The 24,377-nt window shown below is 40.2% G+C and overlaps 1 protein-coding gene across 1 annotated transcript in view; it reads right to left on the bottom strand.

The window, feature by feature from the left end:
• Positions 1 to 21,856, bottom strand: part of LOC120553993 (GATA zinc finger domain-containing protein 14-like) — a 38,610-nt gene extending 16,754 nt beyond the window's left edge. The window contains exon 1 of the mRNA XM_039792542.1: positions 21,439 to 21,856. Within this exon, the coding sequence (XP_039648476.1) occupies positions 21,439 to 21,856 (418 nt within the window). The remainder of the gene's footprint in view (positions 1 to 21,438) is intronic.
• Between the last annotated feature and the right edge of the window lie 2,521 nt (positions 21,857 to 24,377).

The raw sequence follows: 24,377 nt of genomic DNA, 5'->3' as shown, positions 1-24,377 counted from the left end.
TACTTTTACCAGAGTATTTTTTAACAAAAATATCTGTACTTCTACTTGAGTACGGGAAGTGAGTACTTTTGCCATCTCTGGGCCTTACTACCAGGAGCTCTATTTTATCAGCATTCAACAGTAAAAAGTTTATGCACATCCATCTCTTAATTTCGGATTGGCAGTCCTCTAGTTTGTTCAGTTGGTTCAATTGGGTGGGGTCATTTGCATGAATAGGAACATAGAGTTGAGTATCGTTTGCATAGCAGTGAAACTTTATGTTGAATGCATTCATAATATTGCCAAGGGGAAGTAGATATATACAAAATAAAATAGGGCCAAGTACTGACCACTGTGGCACACCAAAACTTATATTGGCAGGCTTAGAGGTATTATTGTTGTAATCCACACATTGGGATCTATTTGACAGGTAGGAATAGAACCATGATAAAGCTGACCCTGTATCCCGATGTGCCTCTCTAAGCGAGTCAGCAGTATTATGCGGTCTGTTGTGTCAAAAGCGGCGCTTAGATCAAGGAGCAGTAACAGAGAAATTTGCCCAGAGTCTACTGTTAACAGTAGGTCGTTTGTCACTCTGGTCAGAGCTGTTTCAGTGGAATGACAGGAACGGAAACCGGACTGAAATTTCTCAAATAGACTATTCTGGGATAGATGGACTGTGAGTTGGTCAGCGACAGCTCTTTTGAGTATATTTGACATGAATGGTAGATTTGATATTGGTCTGTAGTTCTGCAAGATTTGTGAATCCATGTTTGGCTTTTTTAGTAGTGGTTTAATAATTGCTTTTTTAAAGGCAGATGGAATTAAACCCGCTGATAATGACTTATTTACAATGAGAAGACAGGAACTGAGAAAAACAGGTAGTAATTCCTTAAATAAACTGGTTGGAATTGGGTCTAATGAACATGTGGTAGATTTAGAAGCGGTAACTATGCTCATGAATGATTCTGGGGAGATAATGGTAAATTGGGAGAGAATGCCAGTGGGTTGAGTTATTGAGTCGTCATCAGCCTCACCGATTGAGGCATCGATCATATCTCTTATCGTATTTCTAATTAGATAAATTTTGGTCATGAAAAAATCTAAAAAGCTTTCAGCAGTAAGATTTGACTTTGTTACAGTGCTATATTGTGTGAGACTGGCGACTGTTTTAAAAAAGAAACATTGGGTTATTACTATTGGAGTTAATTAACTCAGATTAGTAAGCTGTCCTGGCGCTCGACATTGCTTGTTTATAGATCTTAAAACTGTCCATCCATACAAGAAGATGGTCCTCTAGTTTAGTCGCCCTCCACTTTCGCTAGAATTTTCTGCAGTTCTTTTTTAGTGTAAGAATATTGTCACTAAACCATGGGGCTAATTTAGACCGTGTTCGTCTCCGTGTTTTTAAGGGAGTGACAGAATCCAGCACCGTGGTTAAGGCGCTGTTAACGCTGTCAGATAAGTCATCTATGGAGCGCAACAGGAGCTTAGAATGTCTGGTAGAGTCTGGGCCATCATAGATTTGGCAGTACTGTCGATTCGACGATACGTGTAAGTTCCAGGGTCAGGACTCATTAGGATATTAGAATAAACATTAAAAAACATACAAAAGTGATCTGAGACGGGAGTCTGCTCGATAGAGGAGATATCAGCATTTACTCTGCCTGTAAAAACTAAATCTAATGAGTTCCCACAGTTATGAGTTGCGCCATTCATATGTAATACAAAATCAAGGCTAGTAAATAGGTCCATGAATTCCCTAGCTCTGAGATCAGATCTGTCATTAATATGGAAGTTAAAATCACCCATTAACAGCACAGTGTCATATTTAACCAGCAATATGGATAGCAAATCTGAGAATTCAGAGAGGAAATTCGAGTTGTGTTTTGGGGGCCTATATATTGACAGAACATGGATGCTGTTAGGGGCTCTAATACCAAAAGCTAGGTATTCAAAAGTGGGAAAATCGTCAAATTTACGTTCAATACTGTTGCTGGCATCAGAGAAGATAGCGGCGATCCCACCCCCTTTTTTCCCTTGCCTTGCAGAAAACAAGAAATTGTATTCTGGGGAGGAAGCTTCAATAGAACTGTTGTGGCAGTGGAGGATAGCCAGCATTCCAGTAAGGAATCCAGTAAGGATAAAAAAAATCCAAGTTATGCTCAGTAACTAGTTTACTAGTCAGTGATCTTATGTTCAGTAGTGCAAACTTTAAGGGATCTGGGAACCTTATAGCAGAAGGGACAGACGTACAGTGTGAGGGCATAGCTCCCCCACTGGGTAGTGGCAGCGCCAGACAAGGGAGCCGCTCTGGTATGCGAAGAAATACTGGTCGACTTATTCTGATTGGGCGCTTCCTCCTGGTTCCGATTTTGACAGGAACAGAAGAAGTCAATGGGGGGAAAAATGTCAAGGGTGGACATTTACTTTCACAGGTTGCTAGTCAGTCTAGTCTAGGTGGGAGATTGACACCAATACATTTAGTGAAATTGGAAATTAACTGTCTAGACCCTTTTCTGTTTGGAGGTAGGCCAGACGCGAAGGCCTGGTCGTTGTTGTCCCTGATTCCAAGGTTCGCCGGTCCATGGATGCTCCGTGTATGGAACCGGCGTAGAGGGAGCAACAGCGTGGGAGGCCCAAAATGAAAACTTCGTCGTTGTCATTATAGCGCCACCAGAGCTCGGAACAGGAACGCCGTGGGGCTTATGAGGAAGGGTTATCGGAGCTGACAGACGGGATCGCTTGTTCCATGGGGTGCTGGATCTGGATAGCTCTCCGATGGGGGACCCATGGTGCGGGGGGCTGATACAGCAGGAGGAATGCTTCCTCGGTCTCCTGGGCATAGGGGGGCAAACTGGTTAAACAGCTGCAGGGCCCCATCATCTTTGTCGAACGGATCGAAGAGGGGAAGGGAACCTTTCCTTTTCTCTTTTACCCATCTTTGTACTGCACGTATCCCGAAGGGAGTATAGAGGGCTGTGTTCACCTCGTGTGGATTGGGATTTTCCACACACTCCAGATGGAAAAGCAAGGAGTTCAGCTCGGTTTGTCGGCAGAGCAAATCATCCATGAGACATGCGATTCATCAGTTTTAATGTCAGTAATGGTGATGGTAGGATGCGGAGTGAAATCCCCATCATTGGTGAGTCCATTTAATTCTCCGGTGTTCTTAGAGTTTCTCTCTGTCAGAGTAGCTTGCTGACTGTCTGACTAACACTGAATGACTGAACTGGAACTGCCTCTGAAAACGGACAAATCTCAACGAACCACTGAGTTGACTGGTGGCTCCTCCTTATTTCGCTCTACCTTCTAGCTTTGTCACACCCCAACTTTTACATAGCTCACTGATCTGGGATCAGTTTGTCTTGTGAATCTAGGTCGCGCAGATCTCAGAAATGTTGTACATTCTTCGTCTGATATTTCATTACTAAATTCACTTCTGAGACTTTTATGGGACAAATCAACTATGCAGAGCTCAAATATGGGCCGTTTTACGAAAATTTATGGTTAATTGCAAATTTAGTACACTGTTTCAGACTTCAGAAGCTCCACAGTATGATGTGGGAGAGGCCAGTGCCTGCCTGGATCGCTGGCTTGCTTCCTGGACTGTACATCTTCAGACCCCACTGGGCGCTGGCTGGAGCTCTCTCAGGAGATACGGAATACTGGCCCAGAAAATAAGTGTTTAGAAGGAGTAGACATCTGACAATATAGTGGGACATGTGGATTTAATGCAGCAGTGCAGTGGACTCGCAATGGGCGGTGCACTGGAGCTGCCTGCCGGCAGCGGTTCACTTTTTTTTCCAACATGGATCGTCGGGGAACACAGTGTCAAAAGCATAGGTGTGTGTGCGTGACACGCTTGAGGATGAATAAACTAACAAAACTCTGTATCTAGTGCTTTGTACAGTAACATTAGTTGATGAGTTTATGTCTCCAGGCTGAAATGAAGTTTGAAGCCATCGGTGGCCGGGCGTGTCTGGACATGTCTGTAGTTTGGTTACAGTGTGAAAGCTCAGCTGCCGCTGAGAAAAAAAGGGATAGTGTGTGTGTGTGTGTGTGTTTGTGTGTGTGTGCGCGCATCGCTTTCTATGTGTGCCTGTGTGTGCCTGTGTGTGTGTGTGTGTGTGTGTGTGTGTGTGTGTGTGTGTCTGTGTGCAACCAATCAGCGTGCAGCTCATCTAAATATTCATGAGCATACCATATAAGGCAGAAAACATGTCGTTCAGTCTAATGCCAATTCACAGGGCTTTATTAGGACCCATAAAATAGCACTCGGGACATTTTACGCCCAGCCAATGTTACATACCTTATTAGGAGACCTTAAGGAACAGTGTGAAATACACAATCATTTCCCCTTTAACTGCTGTGTGAGTCAGCTTCTAGTAAGTCATGCTTTGGAAGGTTACGGAGCCTTTACCCTTTTGGTCTTTGTATGAATGTTTTACATCAGTGAAATTATTTTTTTCTCAAAGAATTACATTTCACATTGTAAGTTATAGCCAAGATGGCAAATGCGTATTTACATTAGGTATAGTTTAGTTTTTAGGGTAGAATGTGTTTGATTACTGTTGTGAATTCATCAAACTACAGAGACTGTGTAGGTTACAGTGTGTGTAGTTACATATGTGTGTAGTTATATATATATATATATATATATATATATATATATATATATATATATATATATATATATATATATATATATATACAAAATTTAATTTTGTAATATATATATATATATATATATATATATATATATATATATTACAAAATTTAATTTCAGACATTTATTTACTATTTTAATCATATATAACCTAAGACTTTGGTTAACTAATTTCAAGCACCAAAACAATTGGTACAACACATCATATGTTAAAGTTTTAGTTCGTAGCTTTTTGATATTAATGAACGTCCGTTAAATTCGAGCCATTGCCAAATTAGTTGCTACAAAGCTAATTAAGACTATCAGCTCCACACAACTTTCTCTGTATTTCTCAGTATGGCTATATATGTTCAGAAGATTGTGTCGTCCAGTGACTTTGGGCATCACTATACGGAAAGCCTAGTTTGTCCTGAACATTTTGATGTAACACATGGGCATCAGGTTATATGCAAATTAGACATTATAAACCCAGAGCCCAAACCACGAAATAAACATTAAGTAAAGAAACAACATATGAGAAATTTGCATCAATAATGACATGTATAAGCCTTTAGCAAAACAACACATATAATTTGCACCAATTTTGAGTTTCCTGTACCTATAAAGAGTTATAAAAAATAATTATGATTAGTGGAGCCTGTTTAACTGATTAATGCAAATTATGTGATGCTGTACCTGCCTATACTTTGAAAGTCAAAGTATTGTATGTGCAGTTAGCAGTTCCTATTTGCATACAGTATTGCTAGTACGAACACTAACCCAGTTTTTGTATTGAAAAATCATGTTATTTTGTTTCAAAGTTAAGGTCACAGGAACATTTGTTGATGGATAATTGCAGATTGTCAAAGTTCAGTCAGCATAATGCTGATGAAATTGAATAAAACACTCAATTCACATTCAATAAAAGTACTGAACTGATCCTAATTGGTGTGTCTACAATTAAGCAATCATGTGTTTGCATACCTGGTGGCTGTGTTTAACCAATTGATTCATGGGTGTGTTTATTTGAAAGCCTTTGCTTTGAAATTGTAAGTAAATGACATCATGATACATTTCTGTGTCAAATGCATACAAGTGTGATTAGTGTTTTGCAAATCACTGTGGGTGATGTTTTGCAAAATGGGTGAAGCTGACAATGTGCTTACAGTTGTGCAAATCTAGGCAAGTGTTTTGCTCCTTGAGTGTAAGGTTTTGCTAATTGTGGGAAAGTTTTAATTTTAGTGTGTAAGCAATTTTAAAAAACTGTAACTCTAAGCTTTGTAATTTAATGTAATTTAAGCACGTAATTAATTTGTCAAAGATTTCAATGCCAGTTCTACAAATGGTATTTCAAAAGTATGATGAACGGTATATTACTGTCAGCAAAGTCACTGAGAAAAGCCTGAATGTTACATTTCTTTTGATAACAATCCTACAGCAGTTCTAACGCAGACTAGAGGAAAGCCGTCATTGAGCACAAGCACATCAAGCACAAAATCTCCAGAAGCAGTTATTTTGTCCATCCTATTTGAGAGAATCAAATTTATTAATGTTGATTTTGAAGGATTCTTCAACGAGTTCTGCCTGGCTCATCAATCAACTGTGACAGGTTGAATGTGTTTCATCTGATGATGATATTGGCTTACCACACACTACTAGAAGAAACAAATATGAGTATGATGCTGCATCATTCAGACACAAATGAACTCATTCTTTGTGTTTTACATTTAATACTTTACGTACTTTACATGGAATATGAACACACATAAAAATGCAGACAACAAAACAATAACCAGAGTGTGCAGCAGAGTTTCCACAAAGTACATTTTTTACCGTGTAATGCAATCAAATAAAATTAACTGCAATGTGGATATTAAATCTCTTTGAATACATTAGACATAAGAGCTGTTTATTCTTGTGGCCAATCACTGCATATGACAGCAGCTAGTAAAACTTGTATATTTTCTTATGTCAAAAGAATATACATCAAGTATGTCTGTGTACTTAATTAGGGCATGACATCAGATCTGTTATAAATAGTAAGTTTTGTGTTTGCAAAAAACATAAGTCACAGCTAAAGAAAATTAGATACAGTGCCTTGCGAAAGTATTCGGCCCCCTTGAACGTTTCGACCTTTTGCCACATTTCAGGCCTCAAACATAAAGATATAAAACTGTAATTTTTTGTGAAGAATCAACAACAAGTGGGTCCCAATTATGAAGTGGAACGAAATTCATTGGCTATTTCAAACTTTTTTAACAAATAAAAAACTGAAAAAGTGGGCGTGCAAAATTATTCAGCCCCTTTACTTTCGTGCGAGCAAACTCTCTCCAGAAGTTCAGTGAGGATCTCTGAATGATCCAATGTTGACCTAAATGACTAATGATGATAAATAGAATCCAGCTGTGTGTAATCAAGTCTCCGTATAAATGCACCTGCTCTGTGATAGTCTCAGAGGTCCGTGTAAAGCCGAGAGAGCATCATGAAGAACAAGGAACACACCAGGCAGGTCCGAGATACTGTGTGTGGAGAAGTTTAAAGCTGGATTTGGATACAAAAGATTTCCCAAGCTTTAAACATCCCAAGGAGCACTGTGCAAGCGATAATATTGAAATGGAAGGAGTATCAGACCACTACAAATCTACGAAGACCCGGCCGTCCCTCTAAACTTTCAGCTCATACAAGGAGAAGACTGATCAGAGATGCAGCCAAGAGGCCCATGATCACTCTGGATGAACTGCAGAGATCTACAGCTGAGGTGGGAGACTCTGTCCATAGGACAACAATCAGTCGTATACTGCACAAATCTGGCCTTTATGGAAGAGTGGCAAGAAGAAAGCCATTTCTTAAAGATATCCATAAAAAGTGTCGTTTAAAGTTTGCCAAAAGCCACCTGGGAGACACACCAAACATGTGAAAGAAGGTGCTGTGGTCAGATGAAACCAAAATCGAACTTTTTGGCAACAATGCAAAACGTTATGTTTGGCGTAAAAGCAAAACAGCTCATCACCCTGAACACACCATCCCCACTGTCAAACATGGTGGTGGCAGCATCATGGTGTGGGCCTGCTTTTCTTCAGCAGGGACAGGGAAGATGGCTAAAATTGATGGGAAGATGGATGGAGCCAAATACAGGACCATTCTTGAAGAAAACCTGATGGAGTCTGCAAAAGACCTGAGACTGGGACGGAGATTTGTCTTCCAACAAGATAATGATCCAAAACATAAAGCAAAATCTACAATGGAATGGTTCACAAATAAACATATCCAGGTGTTAGAATGGCCAAGTCAAAGTCCAGACCTGAATCCAATCGAGAATCTGTGGAAAGAACTGAAAACTGCTGTTCACAAACGCTCTCCATCCAACCTCACTGAGCTCGAGCTGTTTTGCAAGGAGGAATGGGCAAAAATGTCAGTCTCTCGATGTGCAAAACTGATAGAGACATACCCCAAGCGACTTACAGCTGTAATCGCAGCAAAAGGTGGCGCTACAAAGTATTAACTGAAGGGGGCTGAATAATTTTGCACGCCCAATATTTCAGTTTTTTATTTGTTTAAAAGGTTTGAAATATCCAATAAATTTCGTTCCACTTCATGATTGTGTCCCACTTGTTGTTGATTCTTCACAAAAAAATACAGTTTTATATCTTTATGTTTGAGGCCTGAAATGTGGCAAAAGGTCGAAAAGTTCAAGGGGGCCGAATACTTTCGCAAGGCACTGTATGTAGCATGAAATCACATAAGTCTCTTCAGGGACAACATAAAGTGTACACAGTGTCTAAATGTTGGTGGTATTAAGTCCCTTGATCCAGTCCAGTTAATTCTAAACAGCTGTAACAACTGCTATGACTAAAAGGAAACTTGTTTTGTTGCTGACTGTAGAGGAGGCAGCAGTTGTTGGCTTTGCTGCTGCTGTCGTTACTGCTGCTGCAGCTGTGGTTGATGCTGGGGCAGCTGTTGTTGATGCTGCTGCAGCTGTGGTTGTTGTTGGAACAGCTTTGGTTGTTGTCGGAGCAGCTGTTGTTGTCGTTGCCACAGCTGTGGTTGTTGTTGGAGCAGCTGTGATTGTTGTTGGAGCAGCTGTGGTTGTTGTTGGGGAAGCTGTGGTTGTCGTTGCTGCAGCTGTGGTTGTTGTTGCTGCAGCTGTGGTTGTTGTTGGAGCAGCTGTTTTTGGGGCAGCTGTTGATGGACCAGCTGTTGTTGGGGCAGCTGTTGTTGGGGTAGCTATGGTTGTTATTCCTGCAGTGTTGCAATACAAATTAGTAGTAAGACATTGTCTGAAGTACAATTGCATAGCTCAGATGGGTTAAATGTGAAACCAAAAAAATTCCAAAATTACAAATACTTCTTTTCTCATACTTATGTTGTATATTTTCTACTTGATGAAAAAAATGAAATGATGAAAATGTAGTGTCACTTATTGTATATGTTGAAATTATATTTCAAATTATATTTTCATTACATGCTCCACTGCATCTTTGAGACGATAATCCTTTGTTAGCTGTAAATGCAAACTAACATTTATAAACATTAGGATCTACAAATGAGCATTATCATTGCATAATTGTGAGCATTTACATTGTTTCTGGGACAAAACAAGCTTTTTTGTGCTTTACTTGTTTTTTATAAATTTAAAAAAGTAAAACATCTGTCTAATACCGACATACACAACATAGTTGTAGCTGTAGACACGTATAATATCTTAAAAGTTTTTAAAATGTTTCATTATCTTCCAGAAAAAATTAAACAAAGAAGATAAGTGTAACACCAACAATTATTACACAGACAGACCGTGGGTGATGATTATTATGATAACTATTATTGTGGATAATTGCATTGTTATTGAAGAAAGACAGAAAACACAACTTGCATTGATTGAAATTGGACAAATATTCATCATTGAAATACTTACAGGTTTTGTCTGCCGTAGATTTGTTTTGACTGCAGTGATTGAAGCTGTGATGCTCTCTGATTCCACCTGTTGCTGTTTGCTGGTTGAGGTCCTCCACTGAACACACATCACATTTTATACCCATTTACACAAAGCAGAGGCCTGTACTACGAAGCAAGATCAACATGGCCTGGATTTCTTTCAGTTATCTGGCTTCACTAACCCTAACAACCGCTGTTCTACATAACCTGTGTCACGACGGTGGTTTACAACTAGTTCAGTCAACCCAGGGTTTCCCAATCCAGCGGCGCGCGTGTTCACATAAAAGAGGCGGTGTTTGCGCACCACGACCAATCACAAACATCTACCAGAGCCGCATATTTTACATAAGAAGAGCAAACTATAATTCTACATAAATAAGAAGAACACAGACACGGTTTTACAGGCAAAATGCAGGAAGGAAAGCTGACAAAAAAAGCCGACATAAATCACAATGCCTATCAATATCACTTCCAGTGGTGTGGTCTACGTGATAGTAAGCTCCAGGATTTCTATATACCCACTTAAAAATGCCCATTGACACGTAAAAACATACTTTCCATTATATTTCTGATACATTTTGAATTGTCATCCGTGCTTTGTTCTTACCGTAAATTGGTACATAAAAGTGTATCGGAATGCAGAAAATGAAGTCGTTGATGCTTAAAACTTTCCTGGGGAAGGACAGCCAGGCCCCCCCCGCTATGATATGACCCCTCCTCCCCCAAAGGCAGATTCTGGCTAATATACAGTACAGTACACCCACTATAATAGCATACATTAGACATAAATAAACATAAACTGTCGTTGCTTCAGCCTATTATTTCAGTTGCAACCTTGGCAGTGGTAAGCGATCGTGAGAACAAATAAAACATATAAAAACATAATTCAAACCGATGTGCGCATTGGCGACACATGGCTCAAGAAGCCGACAAATAGCAGATATGTAATTTCCTCCCATTAAAATATATATATTTCATAAAAATACCCATCAGGGAATGTTAACGGGGTTGTTGGTCTCTAAATCTTTTAACTTTTATGAGTGCACCCCTCTCTCCCCCTCTCTCTCTCTCTCCCTCTCTCTTTCTGCGCACCTAGCTCCGCCTTTCTAAGAACGGTGACGCTGTTCTCAATCAAGTATTGATTGGTCAGTAGGTGGTTCTTTTACACCGGTTAATCTCTGATCACCAACATAACCTGCTCCCGACCAGGTTAGGTGTTCAGCATAAGTTACCACGGCGATTGAACCTGGTAACAATTAATCCACCGTCGTGGTACAGAAAATCCTGGGTTGAACCTTAAATTAGCTCGTTAACGCCAAATCCTGCTTCGTAGTACAGGCCTCTGGTAACATGACATCAGGTTGTGAACAACATTCGGGAATTGTATGAGTAATGGGTTTTTAAAGTGTTACCACACCTGTGACAACTCATTCTTACATCTTCTTTTGGGTTACTGGGTAAAGAAACTGGTTGAGGGGCATTTTTTTCGAGACAGGATGTTGGATTTGTGGGGAAGTTATTTGTGATGTGAAGTTTACACCAAGCGTTTTTCTCATTTTGCAGCCTATATCTGGTTTAGTGTTCATTTGTGTATAGGTATGAGACACTGGAAGAACCACACCTTCAGGAGAGAATCTATTAATGATGCTCTTACACCACCTCTTAATGAAAAAAAGGTTGTTACAGTTAAAGTTTTGTATCCAGACAGGTGTAATTTAAACATAAGTCCTTTGCCTTGAGCATCATTGCTATTTCTTTGTAGAACTAGCGGCTTGATCTAGCTTCAAATCTAAGCTTTGTAATTTAATATAATTTAATGTAGTGTAAGCATGTAATGATAATTTGTCAAATATTTCAATGCCAGTTCTACAAATGGTATTTCAGAAGTGTGATGAACGGTATATTACTGTCAGCAAGGTCACTGAGAAAAGCCTGAATTGATAACAATCCTACAGCTTGATCTTTCCAATCTATCACTTCTAACGCAGACTAGAGGTCAGCAGCCACTAAGGCCAAGCACAAAATCTCCAGAAGCAGTCATTTTGTCCCTCATGTTTGAGAGAATCAAATTTTATGATGTTGATTTTGAAGGATTCTTTAATAAGTTCTGCTTGGCTCATCAATCAACTGTGACAGGTTGAATGTGTTTCATCAGATGCCGACATGGGCTTACCATACACTATTACAAGAAACTAAAATTATGCTGCATAATATTGAAAGCTCGGCATTTGACGTGCTGACGTGTACAGTAAGCGTATTGTCACTTCCAGTGTTCCGGTGTTCCAAACGCTAGTTTGCTGCTCCAGCAAAAACTTACTCAACTCTGCTTTATTGTCTAAATTAGCGGCTATTTGCCTGGATTGCATTTTAATTACAATTGTTCTACTCAAGCACTTATACTTCTCTTCCCTTACAGTGCCTGCCTCGCTGATCTTACAGTTGTTAAAACGCTGTTAGCTACTTTAGCTTAGCCATTAGCAATGGCTAATTCCTCTCCCTCTCCTGCTCTCTCTTGCTCTGTGTGTCAAATGTTTAGCTATTCGTCTGCCTCCTTTAGTGATAACGATACATGTGATAAATGTAGTATATTCGCTGCTCTGGAGGCAAGGCTTAGTGAGTTTGTGGCACGGCTCCGCATCATGGAATCAGAATTATATGCTTCCGTAGCTAGCCAGCACCACGTAGTTTATGCGGGCCAACATACTGTAGCTTCTGCTAGCAGTCCCCCGGCAGACCCTGAGCAGCGGGGGAGTGGAGTGACTGTCGTCGAGGCGTGGCGTTAGATCTAAACCAGGAAGTGCACATGATGACGGTCGCTCTAAACCGGAGCATCTTCGCCTCTCTAACAGTTTCTCCCTACTCAGTGATACACCCGCTGAGAAGCCAATTCTGGTCATTGGGAGCTCTATACTGCGACATGTGAAGCCGGCGGCCCCAGCGGCGCTGCGGTCATATGTGTCCCCGGGGCTAGAGCGGGCGATATAGAATCCCATCTAAAGCTGCTGGCTAAAAAGAACCGTAAATACAGTAAGATCATACTTCACGTAGGTGGTAATGGTCGTAAATCGGAGATCACTAAAATTAATGTTGAGTCACTTTGCAAAGACAATGTCGGACTCAGTAGTGTTCTCTGGACCCCTGCCAAACCTGACCAGTGATGAAATGTACAGCCGTACGTCATCCTTCCACCGCTGGTTGTCGGGGTGGTGCCCAGCTAACGATGTGGGCTATGTGAATAACTGGAGGGCGTTCTGGGGAAAGCCTGGTCTGATTAGGAGAGACGGCATTCATCCCACCTGGGACGGAGCCGCTCTCATATCAAAAAATCTATTATCGGTCATAAACCATGACAACCCAAGTTTGATATTAGTAATCAGAGGTGCAGTGCTACGCGCCCCTCTGTGCTTCCGTTGGAGCAGTCGCCCACTCATAGTCTAATAAGCACGGTGTCTGTCCCCCGACTCAGATCGGTTAAATCAAAGGTAAACAAAAGATGCGCTATACTCAACAACGTAATTAGAATTAAAACGACTACATCGATAGAACAAAATAGGAAAAATAGATGTGGACTATTAAATATTAGATCTCTGTCTTCTAAAGCAATATTGGTAAACGATTTGATATCAGATAATAAAATTGATTTATTTTGTCTTACTGAAACCTGGCTGGGCCATGAAGAATATGTTAGTCTAAATGAAGCCACTCCTCCCAGTCATATTAATACTCAAATTCCTAGAGGCTCAGGCCGAGGAGGGGGAGTTGCAGCCATCTTTGATTCAAGCTTGTTAATTAATCCTAAACCTAAACTAAATTATAACTTGTTTGAGTCTTGTTCTTAATCTTCAACGTCCAAAATGGAAAACATTACAGCCAATTATATTCATTGTTATTTACAGGGCTCCAGGTCCGTATTCTGAATTTTTATCTGAATTCTCAGAGTTTTTATCATGTTTAGTCCTAAAATCTGACAAAGTACTTATTTTAGGTGATTTTAATATCCATGTGGATGTTGACAATGATAGCATTAGTACTGCTTTCAACTCATTATTAGATTCAATCGGTTTCAGTCAGAGTGTGCACAAGGCGACGCACTGTTTTAACCACATCCTCGACCTTGTGCTGGCATATGGTATTGAAATTGAGGATTTAATAATATTTCCACAGAATTCGGTATTATCAGATCATTCTTTAATTACTTTCAAATTCTTACTACCTGACTCTACTAAATTAGATAAAAGCTTCTACACTAGATGCCTATCTGACAGTGCTATAGCTAAATTTAAGGAAGATATTCCAACAGCATCTAACTCTATGTCATGCCTTAACATAACAGAGGACCTTTATGTTAACCTCAGTCCCTCTCAAATTGATACATTTGTAGACGGTGCTACAACCTGCCTACGGACGACTTTAGACTCTGTTGCTCCCCTCAAAAAGAAGATGATTAAGCAAAGGAAACTAGCACCTTGGTATAACTCCCAAACTCGCGCAAAATTAAAACAAAAAATCGTGAAACCCTCGAAAGTAAATGGCGTTCCACCAAAGTGGAAGAATCTCGTTTGGATTGGCAAGAAAGTCTCAAAACCTATAGGAAGGCCCTAAGAAAGGCCAGATCAGACTATTACTCATCACTAATACAAGAAAATAGGAACAACCCAAGGTTTCTTTTCAGCACTGTAGCCAGGCTGACAGATAGTCACAGCTCTACTGAGCCATGTATTCCTCTAGCTCTGAGTAGTGATGACTTCATGAGCTTCTTTAATGATAAAATTATAACAATTAGAGATAAAATCTATCACCTTTTGCCCTCAACTTCTAACGGTTCATCTTTAAACGCAGGAATGCTAGAAAGAACGTCTATTCCCGACATATACTTAGACTGCTTTTATCCTATAGACCTTCAACAATTAATGTTAAAGATATCCTCAGCTAAGCCATCTACCTGTCTCTTAGATCCCATCCCAATGAGACTACTCAAAGAAGCGTTACCCATGGTTAACACTTCATTACTAGATATGATCAATATGTCCTTATTAACAGGTAATGTACCGCAGTCATTTAAAATAGCTGTGATAAAACCTCTTCTGAAAAAACCCACCCTCGATCCTGAGGTCTTAGCAAACTATAGACCTATATCATCGCGCATTGCCACTTCCGGACCCTGAAGTGTCCAATCCTGCCATAGCTCAACATCACGTCTCCTTAAGTCCTCTAATATTTCCTCATTTATGTCATCAACACATCCATGATTCATGGAAATGTTGTGTAAAACAACAAGCCACAAAGACTGCGACTTTTTGAGGACTGTACTGTAAAGTGCCTCCTAAACCGCATTTTCAGTATTATTTTTCCTTGTAATTATATATGGTTTGCAAAAATGGGAACTGCTGCATCTGTGTAGATGAGAGAAGCAAAGTCTATGTGCGTTGTACACACGCTACCTTATGGCCAAGCATGCGCAAATAAAATAGCATCTGAATAATGTGCCACTGACTTTAGACTAGCGGCACTGACTTTAGACCAGGTTTTTCCTGGTTTGTGGCAGAATTCTTTTCTGAAACTGCAAAATAGCACTATGGAACATTTGTGCTGGAACACGCCTCCTCTTTTCGCTTAACCGCCCCCGGGAGCGCAAATTCATTCCCTGATTTACCAACGTGCGTCTGTGGAGGGAAAAGTGCAGCAGAGTTTCCACAAAGTACATTCCTTACAGTGTAATGCAATCAAATATAAATGAACGGCAATATGAATATTAAATATATCTTTGAATATATTAGACATAAGAGCTGTTCATTGTTCTCGCCAATCACTGCATATGGCTCATATGGTTCTGTGTCATTGTTAACAGCAGTTAATAAAAGTTGTATGTATGCTTGTCTTATGTCAAAAGAATATACATCAAGTTTGTCTGTGTGCTTAATTAGTGCATGACATAAGATCTGTTATGATTAGTAAGTTTTGTGTTTGTAAAAAAAAAATAGGTCACAGCTAAAGCAAATTAGATATATAGCATAGAAAAGAGTGTCTAAATGTTGTTGGTATTAAGTCCCTTGATCCAGCCCAGATAATTCCAAATAACAGCTGTAACAACTGCTATGACTACAAGAAAACCTTTTTTGTTGATGACTGCAGAGGAGGCAGCAGTTGTTGGCTTTGCTGCTGCTGTCTTTACTGCTGCTGCAGCTGTGGTTGATGCTGGGGCAGCTGTGGTTGATACTGGGGCAGCTGTTGTTGTCGTTGCTGCAGCTGTGGTTGTCGTTGCTGCAGTTGTGGTTGTTGTTGGAGCAGCTGTGGTTGTTGCTGGAGCAGCTGTGGTTGTTGCTGCAGCTGTTGTTGGGGCAGTTGTGGTTGTCATTGCTGCAGCTGTTGTTGTTGGGGCAGCTGTTGTTGTCGTTGCTGCAGTTGTGGTTGTCATTGCTGCAGCGTTACAATACAAATTGGTAGTAAGACATTGTCTGAAGTGCAATGGCATAGCTCATATGGGTTAAACGTGAAACAAAAAAACTTTAAAATAAAAATACTTTTCTTTCTATACTTATGTTGTTGATTTTTAATTAAACTTGCTATGTTGTTGATTTTTTATTCAACTTGCTCTACCTCATAATTCAATTTAATATCTTAAAACTTACCAACACACAGAAGGATGACACAGATCTTCATCATCATTGAACAGATGTGCTATAGTATAGCACATCTGTTCAATTCAATTCAATTCAATTTTATTTATAGTATCAAATCATAACATAAGTTATCTCGAGACACTTTACAGATAGAGTAGGTCTAGACCACACTCTATAATTTACAAAGCCCCAACAATTCCAACAATTCCAGTAATTCCCTCAAGAGCAAGCAGTGCGACAGTGGCGAGGAAAAACTCCCTCTTGGGAAGAAACCTCGGACAGACCCAGGCTCTTGGTAGGCGGTGTCTGACGAGCCGGTTGGGGGTGTGATGAACAGTGGCGATAGTAGTCACATTAATAATGGAACAGTGACTGGATGTCAGCGGAGGCCTCGGGTTCAGCTCGGACGCGCATGACATTGCAGGGCATCGCTGAGCTCAGCAGGGAGTGCAGCAGGACACACGGCGACAGCTGCAACCAGGGTCTTGGTGCCAACGTTCTCCAAGGAAAAAATGCACTGGGGGGAAAAGGCATAAGGACTCCGGGAGGGTAAACTCCCCAGAAGCTAGGATTAGTAACAAGCATTTCTGGGACGGGCTGCACACAAATAGTAATAGTAATAGTAACAGTAATAGAAACAGTAATAGAAAGGGAGAGGAGAGAGCAGCTCAGTGTGTCAAAGGAAGGAAGTCCCCCCGGCAGTCTAGGACTATAGCAGCTAATATAACAGGTAACTAAAGAGACAGGTCATAAGGAGAGGTAGCTTTTTTGAGGTTTTAGAAACTCTCCCCTGCCGGATCTGTCTTGGGCTGGCCTGCCTCCCTCTACTTTGTTATGTATTATTAATCTAACAATTATGAAGAGAAGCAGTTGGGCCAGTTAGGTGAACACTGCAACTCCTCACTCCTTAACTATAAGCTTTATCAAATAGGAGAGTTTTAAGTTCATTCTTGAATGAGGTGACAGTTTCTGCCCCCGAACCCAGATCGGGAGCTGGTTCCATAGGAGAGGAGCCTGATAACTGAAGGCTCTAGCTCCCATTCTACTTTTAGAGACTCTAGGTACCACCAGTAACTCTGCATTCTGGGAGCGCAGTGTTCTAGTGGGACAATAGGGTATTAGGAGCTCTTCTAGATATGATGGTGCTAGACCATTTAGAGCTTTGTAGGTCAAGAGAAGGACTTTAAACTCAATCCTGGATTCAACAGGAAGCCAATGCAGAGAAGCTAATACAGGAGAAATATGATCTCTTTTCTTAGTTCTTGTGAGAACACGCTGCAGCATTCTGGATCAGCTGGAGAGTCTTAAGAGACTTATTTGAGCAACCTGACAGTAGGGAATTACAATAGTCCAGCCTGGAAGTAACAAATGCATGGACTAGTTTTTCAGCGTCGTTTTGAGACAGGATATTCACTAATTTTTGGCAATGTTACGAAGATGAAAAAAGGCTGTTCTTGAGGTTTGTTTTAGATTGGCATTAAAGGATATATCCTGATCAAAGATAACTCCTAAATTTCTAACAGTGGTGCTGGAGGCCAGGGCAACACCATCCAGAGTAGCTATATCTCTAGATAATGAAGTTCGGAGGTGTTTAGGGCCCAGCACAATAACTTCAGTTTTGTTAGGGTTTAACATCAGAAAATTATAGGTCATCCAGGATTTTATATCCTTAATGCACTCTTGAAATTTTGCTAGCTGACTGGTTTCGTCTGGTTTGATTGACAAGTATAATTGGGTGTCATCCGCATAACAGTGAAAGTTAATTGAGTGTTTTCCTAATAATATTGCCTAGAGGAAGCATATATAAGGAGAATAGAATTGGTCCAAGCACGAAGCTTTGAGGAACCCCATGGCTAACTTTAGCGTACTTGGAGGATTTATCATTAACATTCACAAATTGAGATCGATCAGAGAAATAGGACCTAAACCAACTCAGAGCAATTCCTTTAATGCCAACCAAGTGTTCCAATCTCTGTAACGGATTGAATGGTCAATTGTGTCAAATGCAGCACTAAGATCTAGTAAAACAAGAATGGAGACAAGACCTTTGTCTGCAGCAGTTAAAAGGTCGTTAGTAATTTTCACCAGTGCCGTCTCTGTGCTATGATTCTTTCTAAATCCTGATTGAAAGTCATCAAATAAACTGTTGCTATGTAGAAAATCGCATAACTGATTCGCAACCACCTTCTCAAGGATCTTGGATAGAAAAGGAAGGTTAGATATAGGTCTATAGTTTGCTAAGACCTCAGGATCCAGGGGTGGGGTTTTTCAGAAGAGGTTTTATCACAGCTACTTTAAATGACTGTGGTACATAACCTGTTAATAGAGACATATTGATCATATCTAGTAATGAGGTGTTAACCACAGGTAATGCTTCTTTGAGTAGTTTTCGTTGGGATGGGGTCCAAGAGACAGGTAGATGGCTTCGCTGAGGATATCTTTAACATTAATTGTTGAAGATCTATAGGATAAAAGCAGTCTAAGTATATGTCGAGACTAGTCTTTATTTCTAACGACTCTGCGTTTAAAGGTGAACCGTTAGAAGTTGAGTGTAAAATGTGATGAATTTTATCTCTAATTGTTGTAATTTTATCATTGAAGAAGCTCATGAAGTCATCACTACTCAGAGCTAGAGGAATAGATGGCTCAGTAGAGCTGTGGCTATCTGTCAGCCTGGCGACAGTGCTGAAAAGAAACCTTGGGTTGTTCTTGTTTTCTTCTATTAGTGATGAGTAATAGTCTGATCTGGCCTTTCTTAGGGCCTTCCTATAGGTTTTGAGACTTTCTTGCCAATCCAAACGAGATTCTTCCACCTTGGTGGAACGCCACTTACATTCGAGGTTTCGCGAGATTTGTTTTAATTTGCGAGTTTGGGAGTTATACCAAGGTGCTAGTTTCCTTTGCTTCATCATCTTCTTTTTCAGGGGAGCGACGGAGTCTAAGGTCGTCCGTAGGCATGTCGTAATACCGTCTACAAATGCATCAATTTGAGAGGGACTGAGGTTAACATACAGGTCCTCTGTTATGTTAAGGCATGACATAGAGTCGAATGCTGTTGGAATATCTTCTTTAAATTTAGCTATAGCACTGTCAGATAAGCATCTGGTGTAGGAGCTTTTATCTAATTTAATATGTTCAATGAGAATGCATTCTCTAACAAAGATTATATTTTTATAGCAGCTATACTGTTGAAAAAAATATAATCTTTGTCAGATTTAGTTAAGCAATGACAACTACATAGCATTTACTAACTAAAATCTGTACTTATACTACTGCTTTCTGCATTATAGTAAACGGAGTGTCTATTTGCACCCAAGGTATGTATAGCCTCGGCCACACAGCTGAGCTATTCACACCCTGTGACGTAACAACAAAAAACCGCTGCTCGCGTGCACTGAAATCATGGCGGACGTTCATCTTCCATGACCGCAGAAACTGGCATATTGGGAAAGTTTTGTCTCTAAAGTTTATAACAATTGAATTTCTAGCGGAAAATGGATGCTACATTTGCGCTGTCTTCAGTGAAAGCATACAACCGTTAGTTTGTTAGTAAGTGAGAACACTCAGAACTATGATTGACTGTGCTCCTCTGTGCTTGCTCCTTTGGAACAACCACCCGTTCATAATCCCATAACCACGGTGTCTGTTCCCCGACTGAGATCGATTAACATAAACAAAAGAGGTGCTATACTCAACAACCTAATTAGAATTAAAACAACCACTGCACTGACAGAACAGAATAGGAAAATCAAATGTGGACTATTAAACATTAGATCTCTGTCTTCTAAATCAATATTGGTAAACAAATTGATATCAGATAACCAAACTGATTTATTTTTTCTCACCGAAACATGGCTGAGCCACGATGAATACGTTAGTCTAAATGAAGCCACTCCTCCCAGTCATAATAATACTCAAATTCCATGAGGCTCAGGCCAAGGAGGGGGAGTTGCAGCCATAGTCGACTCAAGCCTGTTAATTAATCCTAAACCTAAACTAAATTATAACTCGTTCGAAAGACTTGTTCTTAATCTTCAACACCCAACGTGGAAAACGGTACAGCCAATTACATTTGTTGTTGTTTACCGCCCACCAGGTCCGTATTCTGAATTTTTATCTGAATTCTCTGAGTTCTTATCAAGTATAGTCCTTCAATCAGACAAAGTACTACCCTCGATCCTGAAGCCAACTATAGACCTATATCCAACCTTCCCTTTCTCTCCAAAATCCTTGAGAAGGTAGTCGCTAACCAATTATGTGACGTTCTACATGAGAATAGTCTATTTGAAGACTTTCAGTCAAGATTTAGATGCATCATAGCACAGAGACGGCACTCGTGACTAACGAACTTCTAACTGCTGCTGACAAAGGACTTGTCTCCATACTTGTTTTATTAGATCTTAGTGTTGCAATCGACATTATTGACCACACCATCCTGTTACAGAGACTGGAACACTTAGTTGGCATTAAAGGAATCGCACTAAGCTGGTTTAAGTCCTATTTCTCTGAGCAATCCCAATTTGTTAACATTAACGATCAACCCTCCAAGTACGCTAAAGTTAGCCATGGCTTTCCTCAAGGCTCAGTGCTTGGACCAATTCTATTTTCCTTATATATGCTTTCTCTAGGCAACATTATTAGGAAACACTCAATTAACTTTCACTGTTACGCAGACAACACCCAATTATATCTGTCAATTAAGCCAGACGAAAGTGGTCAGTTAGCTAAACTTCAAGCATGCATTAAAGATATAAAATCCTGGATGACCTACAATTTCCTGATGTATATATAATTTATATAATTGTCGATAAAATCTAGCTTGTGAATGCTGCATTTAAGCTGGAGCCAGGTGTTAAGGGAGAGTAGCCTTCTAAAAAGGTGTGATCTGCGACCTAGAGATGGAAGTGGGCCCGAGATAAAAACCGACTTCCCAGTGCTTTTTAAAGCCTCAATGAGAGTGGTAAACTCTTTCTTTGTGCGTTCAGATTCCTGATAGGACATGTCGTTGTGTCCACAGTGGACCACAATGCGTTTAATAGAGGTCGGGAATGAGGGTGTCAGATCCACAACAACACAAAGGAAAGCAGTGTGTGACAGCCTTATGAAACGTTAAATCTCTGGTGATGGAGTCCCCAATAATTACTGTGGTTGGGGGTAAGAGCAGACAAAGGGTGAGGGGGTATGGATGGCCAGTGACGGGAGCAAAACAGTCAGTGTCGATTACAATTTGACAAGAGAAAGAAGAGGACGATTGCTTACCGTTCGGTTGGGGAGGTTGTTTTTGAGGAACGTTGTCGTTTGGCCGCTCCAGGCAGTGTAGACCACCGGATCGTCTGGCCATCGCGTCCATCAGAAGCTGTAGCCGTGGGGTAGCGGTCCTCTTCTGTGACGGTGGCTGGTCAGTCTGCTTTGAAGTGGGGCGAGGCCGGTGAACCGCATCGGCCGATGCTAGGTCCGACTCCGACAGGGCACTGAAACGGTTGAAGAGGCTGAGGGCAGGAGGCGATGGAGCCCTACTCGATGCTCTCTTTTGGCCGTGAAACACCTCAGTCCAGGGTGGCTTAATGATCAGTGTCGAGCAGGGAGATAGGTGTTGGCTGGAGGTTGGGTCCCATAGCGCGGTATCCTGAAAGGCCGCCGTGAGCAATAAGATCTGGAGCGACTGGTTATGAGCCATGTCCAAGCAGGCGGTAAACAAAGCATCTTTGGTCTTTAAGTCCTCGGAAAGTCGACGAATATCTTCCTTGAGGTCAGCAATTTCTTTGTTTGCGTTCTTAAAAAATTAGGAAATTTTGCGGGGGAGTGGTGACTCGCTAGGTGTAGAGGCTGCCATGGGGCTAGCGTTGGTTTAGCAGGTTGGTCTAGTCTTAGTAGATTAGTAGTTTAGATTAGTTTATTTGTTTATTTGAGCAGTAACCATTCTGCTCAAAGGGAGTGGGCAGAAGCAAAAGAGCTTAGCGCCCCCAAAATAATACAATAAAATTTCTCATTTCATAATAGTACAAAAAAACATAGTGCAAAACAACACAACAAAACAACATCAAACAAACAATATAACAATCAAAACAAATACAAAACAGAACAAAAATGGATTATATACACTTCCAATATCTGATCATGGTATAAATACTCCTAATGGCTAATCATTTCTACTTCTTTATACTTTTCAAAAATCTTTTGTTTGTGTCTATATTTAAAAAGGTTGATATTTGGACATCGTTTCATCTCCATCTCCAACTTATTCCACAAATGCACCCCATTAACTGTAAGGCTAAAACTTTTCAAAATTGTACTATGTTTCTGCGTCCTAAAGTTTAAATCATCACGTAATTCATAACCACCAGTACGTTCTTGGAACCTTCCTTGTATTTGGCTTGGTAACAATTTGTGCCTTGCTTTATATAGCATCTATATCGATTAGAACTCAACAATGTCATAAAACTTCATGATCTTAGATTTAACAAATAATGAGTTTGTGTGGTCCAAAAACCCAACTTTATGAATTAGTCGGATAGCTTTTTTTGCACCATTACTATTGGTTTTAATGTGCTTTTATAAGTACTACCCCATACCACAGAACAATAATGTAAATAGGGCAAGATTAGATAACAGTATAAAGTATGCAGAGCTTTGATGTTTAAAACTTTTGCAATTACTGCAATGCTTCTTGATATTTTAGTGATTAAGTATTTAATATGAGAGTTCCAAGTAATTTTATCATCTATAATAACTCCTAGAAATTTGATTTCATGCACCAACTCTATAACAACACCCTCTATCTCAATTGCTTCCTGAGCATTGGAATTACCGTTTCCAAATATCATCATTTTGCTTTTACTCAGATTTAATGATAATTTATTTAGTTTGAACCACTTATTAACATGTTTGAGTTCCAAGCTTACAATTTGACACAGTTGTTGTAAATCGTTTCCAAATGCCAAAATATTTGTATCGTCTGCAAACAAAATAAATCTAAGTATTTGAGATGTTTTACAAATATCGTTTATTATTGTTAAACAATTTTGGACCCAAAATGGAACCTTGAGGTAAGCCACACACAATTTCTTGATAACTTGACTGATAATCTCACATATTGTTTTCTGTTTTTTAAATAACTAGTAACCCACTGTAGTGCTACCCCTCTAATCCCATACCGTTCTAGCTTATTAATTAAAATATCATAATTTATTGTGTCAAATGCCTTACTTAGGTCAATAAATAACCCTATTGCAAATTTCTTGTTGTCTACAGCATTAGTTATTTCATCAATTATATCAAAGAGTGCATGTGAAGTTGAACAATTATTCCTAAAACCGTACTGGTTATCTACGAGTAATTTATTTCTTTCAATAAAGCTTTCAAGTCTAGAAGAGAAAACCTTCTCTCATATCTTTTTTTTTTTTTTTAAAACACTATATTAATGTTATAGAAACTAGGCTATAGAGCCGATGGGTAGGAGAGTGAAGGCAGCTGCCGGCTCCCTGTTTTCCCGCCGGCTGCTGTCCCTTGTGGATGACGTCGACGTTGTGATGTGTTCTTCACAGCACTGTTATAAAATTAACCATTTTATTGCACAAAATGGCAACTAATCATGAACCCAAACAGCAGAGAAGGCATCTGAATTACATGCTGCATGACATAGAATAGCCTACATCAGACAAAAATCGCACATGTAACCAGGGCTGGACTGGCCATCGGGCATACCGGGCATTTTTCCGGTGGGCCGACGGACTTTTGGGCCGAACCGCCGATATAAATAGGCCTTTTTTAAATTTTTTGGCCGGGCCGGCCCTTAAAGAGCTCAATGCGGCCCATTGGTTAGTTTTCTTTATTGGCACTGGCCTGACCCAATCAAATCCAGGAACCCCCTTCCCCATTCCGGGCCGCAAATTTACGAATCCCACTATGGCCACGCCTCCCGGCCCTGAGACACGAAGCTGTAATATTATGCTGGAAGTTTAGCATTCACGTTAAAATGGACAAACGACCACCAAAGTGCAAGGGAGGTGCAGAGAAATTACAGGAGAAAAAGATTAAGAATCTACAGGCAGATTCCTCAAAAATTTCGGACATGTTTGGGGCTGTAGTAGCTTCTTCAACATCAGTATTACCTGAAGTAGAGGCACGCGTGCCACGTCATAACGATAACAAGCAGTTTGGCTGTAACATTAAAGTTAATGGCTGTCAGGTAACCTAAC

Source organism: Perca fluviatilis, chromosome 24, assembly GCF_010015445.1.
Source record: "Perca fluviatilis chromosome 24, GENO_Pfluv_1.0, whole genome shotgun sequence".
Taxonomy (NCBI): domain Eukaryota; kingdom Metazoa; phylum Chordata; class Actinopteri; order Perciformes; family Percidae; genus Perca; species Perca fluviatilis.
The sequence above is the reverse complement of the archived record's forward strand: the minus strand, read 5'-3'. Positions and strand labels throughout refer to the sequence as shown.